Source organism: Peromyscus maniculatus, chromosome X, assembly GCF_049852395.1.
Source record: "Peromyscus maniculatus bairdii isolate BWxNUB_F1_BW_parent chromosome X, HU_Pman_BW_mat_3.1, whole genome shotgun sequence".
Lineage (NCBI taxonomy): Eukaryota > Metazoa > Chordata > Mammalia > Rodentia > Cricetidae > Peromyscus > Peromyscus maniculatus.
In genome coordinates this window covers 77,095,127-77,107,161 of record NC_134875.1, presented here as the reverse complement: position 1 = coordinate 77,107,161, position 12,035 = coordinate 77,095,127, and the positions used below count along the sequence as shown (strand labels likewise).

The window sequence follows — 12,035 nt, the reverse complement described above, 5'->3', positions numbered from 1 at the left end:
AGGCATGCACATGTGTGTGTATGTTTGGGTACCGCCCTCCCCCAACCCCCCAACACAGAGAGAGAGACAGAGAGAGAGAGAGAGAGAGAGAGAGAGAGAGAGACAAAGAGACAGAAACAGAGATGAGAGAGAGACACACAGAGAGAATAAAATCAAATCTTTAGAATGTTCAATTTAAAATCATTTTAATGAAACATGCCTTTAATCCCAGCACTCGGGAGGCAGAGCCAGGTGGATCTCTGTGAGTTCGAGGCCAGCCTGGGCTACCAAGTGAGCTCCAGGAAAGGCGTAAAGCTACACAGAGAACCCCTGTCTCAAAAAAACAAAACAAAACAAAACAAAAAAAGAATAGGAGTCCAGTATTTTGGTGGTACTTTAATGGAGTAGTTCTTTTACAGTTAAGAGTACATGATAGATTTACCATTTATCAAAATTGTCCATTTTCTCCATCTTTAGGAACTTCAGAATTTCCTTGTTCTCTTTGGCATCGTGGAAAGTCATAAAATCCTAAAAATAAAATTGTAGTCAATTGGTTCTGATTATTCTTAATTACAAATTAAATTCATGTGTTGTCTGCTAATTATTATGCCCAGACTTTTGCAAACTCTAAGAAAGGTGAATAATTTCCCTAGTGTACCAGTTATTGCATATTATAATGAATGATAAAAATATACCTAATTATACCTCACCAAGAAGTGACAATCTTTTTAGTATTAAATACCAATTGTCTTGTTGTTAGAAACACAATTAAGTTATTCTGTAGATAAGTAAGCCTGAGTTTCATACCTCATACATCAATTTCCACCCACATACATGACTTTATGTTATGAAATATAACCAATAAAACAGTTATTCATTCTTACTCCACAATATTCTTGGCCATTGAATATCTGAGGTGGTGCAGCCTTAGGAGAGGCAACTTTAGTCCGCATTTCTTCCAGTACTTGGGAACTGACAGCTATATCTATTAACTCATACTTAACTTTATAAGTATCCAAAATCCTCATAACTTCGTTTTGTCTTTGTTTTACCTAGATAGTAAAAAAGAGATAGAATGTTATTAATCAATTTTCCCTAATGCTTTTATGTTTTGTTGTCTTGCCTATCCATTATGTCATGAAAAAGGAACAGCCATTATTGGTGGCAAGCTTGGGTTAAAAAACAATTATGCAATTTTGTTGTTAGATCATGTTTATAAATATGTTATATATATAATATGTAGTTTATTGGTCATATGTATTATGTTGCACACACATATATTGCACAATATGGAATTGAACAAGACCCCAGATTTTTTTTTGAAAAGATGTGTGGCAAAATAAGAAAACTCACATATATATTGAAATGTTTGTACAATCAACATTCTAAAAAATGAAAAAGATGGCCATAGTGAGCGATTTACAGGCCAGCTTGGGTCACATAGTGAAACCTTGCTTTTAAAACAAACAACTTGTGTGTTTACATATCTGTATATAGAAGAGGGAAAACAATAGTCCGCAAATGGAATGAAAAATTAAATGCCTCATGAAATTAAGACCTAAAAAAAGGATAAAGGATAAAAATGGCTAACTTGTGTTGTATGCTTGAATTGCCAAATTTGTATCCTACACTAACAGACTATTTCTCATACTTTACTTTCTTTTAAAATACACACTATGCCTAAAGTAAAATTGCAACTGCTGGTTGTTTTTAAACTTAATTTATAACCAAAAACTGAATAACCACAATATAAATATTAGGTAAGGCTGAGATTTCTGCATTTTCATGTGGTATCTTGAGTAATGTTGTCAAATGGTACTTTGGATACCAGACTGTGAAAACCATTTGACAAGCTCCAACCCCAGCTTATTGAAGTGGGATTTCTGTAGATGTGCATGTCAGTAAGCTTTTTGTTTGATGTTCAGAAGGTGTGAGTCAGTCATACTTCAAAAATGCTTGTCTGTATCCAAAGGACAGTAGAGAAATTTCTAAAATTCCAAAATCCAATGTTTCCACTTTCTTATTACTTCTTTAAATTGCAAAATATGTTGCATGGGACTTGAGTCATCTTCTTAGAGTATTTTTCTCAACCTTTCCAAATGAACCCATTAAGAGAACAGTTGAATAGAGCAGTGATATTCTGTGCATGATTCACAGACTGGCAGCATCAGCATCACTTCCACCTCAAATCTACAGTATTAGAAATGCTGAGTACCAAGAATAATCCATTCTAGCATCCCTGCAGGATGATGGTTATGCAACAGTTTGAGTGTCATATATCAGCAGTTTAGTGTATTGCATCTTTGGGGTTCTTATACCCAAAAGTATATGTCACATGCTGTTTGTTGTTGTTCTTTTAAAACGAGTGAAATATCTCATAGTTTACTTTCTTTAAAACTGCTTCTCGTTTTTGTGCAAAAACACTAATCTACTTGACCATGCTTTATACAAAAGCAATCTACTTTTCCTAGGCTGAGATCAAATCTCATTCCTCTCTTCAGATATAGTGTATGGAATGCAGCAAGGGTGTGATGAATGCTTGGCAACCATTTAGTGGTTGTTGTAAAAGTGAAAAATTTAAGAGCAAAAATTCTAATCCTTCAGTTTTTATGTGAGCACAATACATGCTGGCTTTTGAAGACAATATGATAAAAATATTTAACATACTAACATTCATAATGATTACATTTTGCAATGACATTTTGAATATTTTGTGTTTAATACACTAAAATTAATCTCACTTTTTTCTCTTTTAAATGACTACTAGTAAATTTAAAGTTACATAAGTAGCTTTCATTATGTTTCTATTGGGCAGCGCTGTTCTATATTTCCTAAATATTGCTGAAAGTAATTCATCTAAACTTTAATTTGTGTAAGAAATGTGTGACATACACAAATGTATCAACTTCTTAGAAATAAACAATTGGCTCCTTTATGGGTTGCTTGGTTTTCTCTGGGAATTTTTGCTATACACTTATTGCCATTTTTTTCTCCCATCCTAAATGGAGTTCAATTATTTCTTGCACACTTGAAATATTGACAAAATTAATGGGTTCCTTAAGGTAGTTGAGTTCCAGATACCAGAAACTTTCAATATCAGTCAATTCTTAGAGCACAGTCTGAATAAGAGAGTTAACCAGCCTTTTGGTAGGTCCTTGCATGTCCCACCTCCATTCACCATGGTAAAATAAAATAAAATAAAATAAAATAAAATAAAATAAAATAAAATAATAAAATAAAATAAAGTTAAAAAGGCAGAAAGGCTATGATACTCTTAGCAAAATCTTGAAGTACCCAACTACAGTGTTTTTACCTTAATCTGCTCCTGTTTCTTCCCTCCAGCTGAGGCCCTTCCTACTCACCTCCCTAGAGCATGATACGCTGGTATAATAAATTTTAATGTTACTCATGGTTTCCAATGTGCGATTGATCTTCAAAAGTAGTGAGCGAACGAACCCTTGGCTGGTAAGTTGAGGTCAGCTCCCTTTCTGGTTACCGCTTTCCTGAAGACTGAACACAGAGCTTGGCTGAGTCTTGCTTTCTTTGTGAGGGTTGCTAAGGGCCTGCACTCAGGCTTGGCTAAGGAGCAATATGCCCCTTGTGGCGCAGGCTGGTGCCCATTCTTACTTAGAAAAGCTGGTGCTTAGTGACTAGAGATCAGAAAAGCCCCACCCCCTTGCCCTGAAGGGAGGGGAGTCGAGGTTGTGCTCCCTAGAGTAATACGCACTAGCTAACACCTCTTTTCTCAGCCCATCTGCCAAGGGCTGGGGTGGAGCAGAAAAAACAATTGCACTCGACGGGGTTTCTTTCTCTGTTTAGGAAGGGAGGCCTGCTGCTTTCTTGCTGGTCACCACTGCTTCCTCTGGGACCGAGACAAGGGAGGAAAATCATTAAAATACAGTGTGGCATGTGAAGCAAAGAGACAAAGTCGTGTTGCCTTAGTTTATAAGGACGATACAAACAGATCCAGGGAAGACATGACCAACATAGAAACATTGCCCCCATTTTAATCGCAGAAAAGTTCTCTCTTCCTTTTTCCCACCCAGCTCCCATGTTGAAATGTGCTTTGCAGGCTTGCCCTTTGCGTCATGAGGCCAACCCTTCAATTTGTGCAACAGCCCCTACCCCTCTTAGTACTTCCTCTTCTCCCCCACCCCCTCTGTTCCCGGTGTAAAATGTCTGCTTCCTCTTCGAAATAACCATAGTTCATTTTTTTCACTGTATATTGCCTAGTTATATTTTTTTTAGATTTCTAAAAATTATTTTTTAATTATATATCCGTGCCTGTGTGAAGGTGTGTGCACGTGAGTGCAGCCCTGAATGGCCCGTAGTTACAGGGAACCACTTGGAAGCGACCTGATACTGATGTTGGGGATTGAACTCTGGTCCTCTTGAAGACTAATACACACTTTTAAACAGCCGTCTCTCCAGCCCCTAGCTTTATTTATTTATTGTTTTGATTGTGGAAGATACTGATAACATTTGTAACTTAAGGAGTTTGCCAAAAGTGGATATATAATGGGAGTGAAGGTCTTAAGTATGCTATTTTTTTCTATAAGACAATATTGTGTTACGTGGCTCTATCCACTAATAAGAATGAATTTGTGGCCGAAGATGCAGCTCGTTTGGTAGAGTGCTTCTGAGGTCCTGGGTCCATGCCTAGCACCATATATAGCAGGGGTAGTGGCACATATTTGTAATGCCAGCTCTCAGAAGGAGATGGAAGCAGGAAGACCAGAAGAAGTTCGAGAACATGCTTAGATGGGCAAAGGGTTACAGCCAGCCTGGATACATATCATGAGACCTAGTGGTGAAGGAGGAAGAGGTCGGCGAGATTGGAGCAAATGAGTTTGTTAAAATTTCATCTTTGTTGAAGTGAGGATGGTGGTACCTATCCAACAATATCATTTTAGAGATCAAATGAATTGAACATGTGCAAGTGTGTGGCTTCATTGTAGTGTTACTATTGACGGGTGCTAGAGATAACATCGATGGATAAGACAAAGTATTTGTTTTCAAGGAACCGAGTGAGAATCCATAAAATGAGATAAATACAATGCAGATCAAATCAAACCATATTACATGGGTCAAGGCAAGCATCCTGGAATAACAGAACTTAACAAACTTGAGGCATGTATACTGCTGGGAAAATACGATAATAAAACATTTTAAGGTGGAAGGAACAGTCATGAATGCTGTGTTTGAGATAGCATCTTGAAAAGCCAGAAATGCACAGGCTGTAAATGTGTTTACCAAAGATATTCACCAGAGATGAAAACAGAGAGTAAAAGTGAGGATTTGTTGAAATAGACTGCAAAGACACGGCTGATGATTTCACATTGAAGACATCACAAGGCTTCAGAGTACGTGGGAGTCTCACAGTAATTGAGAGGGAAGTTTTTGGCCATATCTCAAGGGCTGTTAGTACATTCTGTACATAGGTGGCTATCTTCCTGTTTTATTAGTAGCAAATTTTACAGAGTAACTTACCTTTCTTGAAACTGGTGCTTTTGGTTCAGTTACCACTGGTCAGAGAGAGTTAGGCTCCAAATGCTTACATAAGACATCACTGATATTAGGCTCCAAGTAGATGGCAAGGTTGTTCAATGGGATCATTCCTGTTTTTTTGTCTCTGTAATTACGTAATCTGGTTACTTGAGATTTAGGAGTACATAGAGAAATTAGAAGATGGAAACTGGGTTGAACAGTGGAAATCGAGTTTGGTTTCATGTTGGATTTTGATTTTTAATACTTTTGAGGCTTTTTATTATTGTATAAAATTGCAGATAATTATACCTTGAAGATTTGCTATGATGCTTAAATGAAAAACTTGCCTAAGATTAATTTACTTTGAGACACACAATTGTGTGTATACATATATTATTATTATATATATTATATATATATATTCTTATTAATCATTGAGTAAGCAGAAGGCTTTGATGACTTTAGGTTTATATAAAAGTTTGATCAACTAGTATGCTAAATGTTATGGGGGACAAGGTTAGAATCAGCTATTATCAAGTATGGAAAGGTAATGCTAGGTTTGAAAGGCAGACATTTTAAGGACAGGGCATTAATGGAACTTGTGCCTGTGAGATGTAGGGATGAAGGGAAGAAACTAGATGGAATATAACCAAAATGATGGAATATAAAGAGGGATTCAGAATTTCTAGTTTCTTTTTAAATAGTCTTCTGTGGTGGCTTTGATGGAATATATCTTCTAAGTTCTTCATTCTTCCATTATCTTCTAGTGTGAGCTATTGACATGTCTCCTCACTTCACTGGGCTCTTATAATGCAGTACTTCTCATGGGAGGATAACTTTGACAACCTAAAAGGAGTTTATTGGTATGACATACAAAATGAGATCTGTCTTTAGCTTGTTTTTGATTTATTTAAAGTTATTAAATATAATAAAAAAGATATATTACTAATTCAAGCCCCAAATATAACGTATATTAAAAGTGTACTTGTCAATCTTCTTTGGAAGTTTTTATGTGCTACTAAAAGACATTCAAAAATGGGTGTGACCTTTGTAAGCTTGGTAAAGCATATTCTAAAGATGATAGAAAAGTCTTTTATCTATGTGAAGTATTTTGTCTTTCAGTATCCCAGTACAACATAGATACACAGTAATTACACCTGTATTCAACTCATATAGAAATATAGAAAGTAAGTTGTAAAATTATCAATTTACCTGTTTCCTGTCACTTTCTCTTCATAGGAAACTACTATAAACAATTTGATTTGTATCACTTTTTTCACTAGCATGTTGACATATATTAAGGCAATGAAAAGCACAAAACTAGTTCAGCAATGAAATTAAGCATGGAAGTTTGATTTTTAAGCTACTTGAATTCAAACCCAAACTACTCTTTACACTTCTCTGAAACTGAACATGTTCCCTAACTTCTTTCTGTGTTTCATTTTCCTCATAAGGAAAAATAGTATTTGTTTCCTGAAATTTTATGAAGATTAAATTGGTATGTGTGGAATATTCTGAATAGTGTTTGACATATTACACACACAATTCATGGTGGAGTCAAACTGTGTCTATTTCCCTGCAGTGCACATACTTTACACATATCCATAACATATACTGCAGTGCTCTTAATCCAATTTTTTGCTAAAAATCTTAGTTCTGTTACTTACTAGTTTTGTGACTGTCAACAAATACATAACCCTTTTCTCTGCCTTTTCTTCTGTAAAATGGACAATAATGTGTTTCTTAAATTAATAATCTATATGACAGTTTAGAATGATTGCCATGTAGCCAAGTGTGTTGACACATGTCTACAATCCCAGCTCCTGAGAGACAGAGGCAAGAGAATGGTCACAAGTTTAAGACCAGTCTGTTCTCCATAGCATATTCTAGGTCAGCCAGTGCTACCTGTTGGAAACAACAAAATCAAAGAAACAATCAATTTAGTATCAAAAATCATTAGAAATGCTCCATTTCCTCAGAGATCATCGTGGAAGAGGGTGTGGAAAGGTTGTAACACCCAGAGGTTAGGAAGGAGCAGAGGAAAACAGTGTCTTCAGGACAGAACCTGGCCAGCACACTCATGGACTCACAGCAGCTGTGGTTACCTGTACAAGATCAAGCGAGTCACCATTCTAACATGAAGGGCAGAGTGGCTCATGACTCCCTCCTCCAACCATAACTGAAGGTCTATCAACAGTTGGTGGCTTCTGAGGGGGAGGGAGAGACAGTTTTTTAAAGGGTGTAACCCCTGAAAGAATTAATAAAAGTATTTTTTAAAGAAATGCTTAATTTAGTATTTCATGTCACTGGTGTATCACAATTTATTGATTCATTTTCTTTTTGATGCTCCTTTGCTTTATTTCAAATTGTTTTTATGAAAGATGCTGAGACTGTCCACTCTTGCCCTACTTAAAAGTGAAAATAACTTTGTTTCTGTCTTAACATACATGAAGAACTGTTGCTGTTAATATTTTCCCACTCTCTGTCATTGGAAACTTGAATAAACACTTTCAGATCCTCTTTTGGTACATGGTCATTACCATGCCACACATGTGACCAACCCACATCATTTTCCTATTAGGGTTTCAGTCCTGGGGTATGAATGGAAAGCAGAACCAATTTACGTGACTAAAGCTGTCGTCCTCCGTTGTAAGATGTAAGCAGACACTGAGACGCGAACCAGAGAGAAAAGGCTTTTTCTCAGCTTGAACTGTTGGCATCTCAGAAGACCAAATCCTTCGGTATCCTGATACTTGGAGAACATCGTAAGTCCAAACTCTTGCTTTGTTTGATTTCTGCTGTTTCATTTTCTTCTCAAATTCTTTCAAACATTCACATAAATGGATTTCCTGGAAACATGTATTATATATACTATAGACTTGTGAAATGAAAGCTCTGTTTTGAATAAAGGTGAATGATAGTTTTCATTCTTCTATTGTTTGCTTTTATTTTGGTATGCAAGAGGCAGGTTTTGCCATTTAGCCGAGGCTGACCTTGAATTATTATACTATTGCTTCAGCTTGCTGTTTGCTGGGATTACAGGTGTGAACCAACATGCCTAACTTTTTACACAGGAGTTTATAGGGAAATTTTAAACTTTTAAAATTGCATTAATTGGTAGTGTAAAAGAATGAAATAAGTGAATAAGGAAGAAAGATTTGAGTCAAAAAGAATAAAAAGAAAAACTTAAAAAGAAATGGAAAGAAAAGACAGTAGTAAATTTGAGATACCTACATTAATGAGAAAAGAGATAGCTATGTTTATAATTTAGTTCAGAAAATTTTCATAAGTTAAGTGTTTTAAGTGGAATTTTGGGCAGTAAAAGGCTAGGCATTTGTTAATTTCTAACTAAATACTAAAAGACAGCTGGATATAGACAGTTATACATATCCTAGAGTTTGCGTTTTTTAAATGCTTGTGTGAGTGCTATGTAATATCCTCACAACAGCCCCATGAAAAGGTGGGGGAGGGTAATATTATCATTTAACTGGTGAGTAAATTGAGAGCCAGAAATAAGTAAATTCCCAATTGTTAAACAGTATTAAAAAGGAATCAACATATTTCGAGTCTTATTCTCTGTTCTTTAAGCAACAGTTCTTCCCTAAAACATGGTTCATGTAAGAGAAAATTCTTATTTGACTTTTAATGTGAATTGCCTTAATTAGTTCTTTTATATTGTAGGAATATATCCACTCATATTTTTAGAAGAACTTGCCTAAGAAAATGCTTGGAGAAGCCTTCCTAACAGAATTCCTTTACAAAGAAGAGAAACATGCAAAATTTCATAAGCCACTAAGATGTAAGAAGACATCAAATGATGAAAAGGAAAATTGGGAAAATAAAATTTTAAATATACAGGACAATTCACCTCCTCCTCTTAAGATGGGAAATCAAGAGAAAGTTATAGAAGGAAGTCTAACTGAAGAAGATGATAATACATCTCAAATGAAATCTGTGGATGAGCTACCTGTTGCAAAATTCAAAAGTACACTTCTTCCAGGAAATGTATCCATTGCATTGCCCATTCCAAAGAGGGGACATGATGACACACAACTGGATTTATATCGGTCTTGGTCATGTACAAGTATTTGCCAGAATTATCCTGACCTACAGATAGGAGGTGACCACGTTAGAAACATGTATGATTCTGGCTGCTTTGTGGAACACGCCCATGACGATGTTTGTAATGGTCCTCTTTTACTTTCAGTGGATATATCAATGGGCCACTCTCCTAAAACTGAGCCTCTAGAGAATACATCCACTTCAAAATTATTAAATGGGGATGAGATTCGAGAAAAAAGTATGCTATTACATAAGCAACCCCTCTCTAATTCTATGCTTAATAGTTACATGGAAAAAAAGGTAGATGAACTCTACAAACAGTTTTTGGAAGAAAATCTTACCAGGTGCCTCTCTATAACCAACCTCATGGCCTCTAATATACTGATGAATAATGTTAATCAAATTAGCCTTCAAATCTCTCAAGAGCAGAACATAGAGGCCTCCAAAGCCCGAGAAGCCCTTCTCCACTCTTTAGCACTCTATAATCTTCGTAATGCTTCCCATCGAAATAGTACTGAATTAAGCACACCTAACTTACAAATATCAAACCAGACTAGTCGGGAACTTGTGTGACATCTGTAGTAGGAATCAACTAAATATTGACTGAATCAAATAAGAGACCACAATAACAACCGTATTCTCTTGTTTTTTATGCTTCATTGAGTTTCCATTGTGGTGGTGTTACTTTTTGGAGAAATGATTATCTTTGTACATCTGAATTCTTGTAGGAGATAAGTACAACTAAGAATTATGACCATTTATGTTTTCTTTCTGTTTTGACTCATTTAGTAGTTAGCACATTCAGGATGGTATGCTCTGGATGTACTTATTGTCACTAAGCTTTGTTTATCACAAAAGTGGTATGAGGAGTCCATAATTGTAAGCTACTTAAGAGGCCATAGCAGCTGTATCAGAAATATTTAGAGGCATATGACTAGTGTTTAGATAACCTTCCACTTATATGTGGTATATAAGATCACTTACAAGACAAGGAGAATAGCCTGGGAGATTTTGTTTTGTACGTTATGTATACCATTATCATATGTAAATTGAGAGAAACTATAGAAAGAAAAATACAACTTGGCTGGTATTGGTAAGAAAGGTAGAGGAAAGATTAAAGAAAAATGGAGAATCTGTTGGTTCCATTTGAATTAAACTTGATATTTTGAACTCTCCTGACAGAAGGACTAACTCTGGTAAAGCACTGCTCTATGCCTGGTTGTTTTGAAGGCTGGGAGGAAGGAAGGCACCTAAGTTGAGTGACTGAAGTGTATAGCAAAGCACTATCTACTTCTGAGATTCTCTTGGCAATGGTTTACACTATTCAGATTCTCTACAATCATGATCTTGGCTTGAAATGAAAGAAAATGTGTAAAATTTGAAATTTAAACCAAATCAATACAATACACTTTATGTAATGTTGTGTTTTATTGCCAAATTGGAAACAAGATCTCAGGGCTAACAGTTCATATTTCTCCTATGAATAGTGAAATGATCATTATACACTATTGCTTATAAAATACAGTGCTATGGATTTCTGTTATTAAAGTTTTTTGAATGTGTTACATATTAATGTTTTGTGTATTAATAATCCTCTCTGAATAAGTAATTGTTTTTTATTTGATTCTATAGAATGAACCAATTCAATGTCTTCATAGCTTGTTACTTTTAATAACATTTTCTTCATTTTTGCAGCTTCAACTTTTATGATGAAGTAGTAATGGTGTAAAATATCTTGCTTTTCTCTTCATCACTTCTATTCATATCATCATCTGCCATATTTTTTCCAATCAATTTCAGTCACTCAGATGTTTGATTCTGAAAGACAATGAGCAAAGGTTTTGGAAAAACTGATTTACTGTCTTGCAGAGATTGAATACTGCATTTTCTGTCTATTTGATTTGTTTGATTTTAACATTTCAATACAGATCACCCATATAAAAATACATTGGTTTTAAAGTTTGTACTTTTGAAAATTGAATAAAATGTATTTAGACAACATTGATGTTGTGGATAATTTTCTTAGGTACAGTAATATGTAGTAATATTTCATTTATGTAATAGGTATATCCATAGTGTTGCGATTATATAGTACTATATAAAACAAGAATGTTTAGCTACTGTAAAATTTAGAACTACATTTATAGCTTCAGATTTAAAATTTCACCTTTCCTATGCATATTTTCCCACTTCATTAAAATACCTATTATATGTCTATACTCACATGATTAAAATGACCTAAAGTAATGCAATAATTAAATAAAGATGATGTATCTGGACTATTGGTGTTCTATTCAGGAAGTTGTCTTCTGTTCCAATGAATTCAAGGCTATTCCCCACTTTCTTTTCTATCAGGTTCAGTGTATCTAGATTTACGTTAAGGTCTTTGATCCACTTGAACTTGAGTATTGTGCAGGGTGATTGATACGGATCTATTTGCATTCTTCTACATGCCAACATCAAGTTATACCAGCACCATCTGTTGAAGATGCTTTCTTTTCTCCATT

General features: G+C 35.2%; 2 protein-coding genes across 3 annotated transcripts; one reads left to right on the top strand and one right to left on the bottom strand.

Annotated features, from left to right (window-relative positions):
- Positions 1–355: 355 nt before the first annotated feature.
- LOC121825713 (SH3 domain-binding glutamic acid-rich-like protein 3) lies at positions 356–3,569 on the bottom strand. Of its 2 annotated transcripts, none has more exons than XR_006068081.2 (3): positions 3,293–3,556; positions 864–1,031; positions 356–507 (listed from the first exon to the last, which is right to left on the bottom strand). XR_006068081.2 is itself a non-coding variant. In XM_042269205.2 (3 exons), the coding sequence occupies exons 1-3, from the start codon at positions 3,387–3,389 to the stop codon at positions 418–420; spliced, it is 306 nt and encodes a 101-aa protein (XP_042125139.1). In that variant the 5' UTR covers positions 3,390–3,569; the 3' UTR covers positions 356–417. The 2 variants fall into 2 exon arrangements, 1 of the variants encoding a protein (XP_042125139.1); XM_042269205.2 differs by having other exon boundaries at positions 3,342–3,569.
- Positions 3,570–6,475: 2,906 nt separating this feature from the next.
- LOC102907595 (TLR adapter interacting with SLC15A4 on the lysosome-like) lies at positions 6,476–11,830 on the top strand. The gene is made up of 2 exons (XM_006992315.4): positions 6,476–8,231; positions 9,148–11,830. Exon 2 carries the CDS (start codon positions 9,190–9,192, stop codon positions 10,099–10,101), a length of 912 nt encoding a protein of 303 aa, XP_006992377.2. The 5' UTR covers positions 6,476–8,231; positions 9,148–9,189; the 3' UTR covers positions 10,102–11,830.
- The last annotated feature ends 205 nt before the right edge of the window (positions 11,831–12,035 follow it).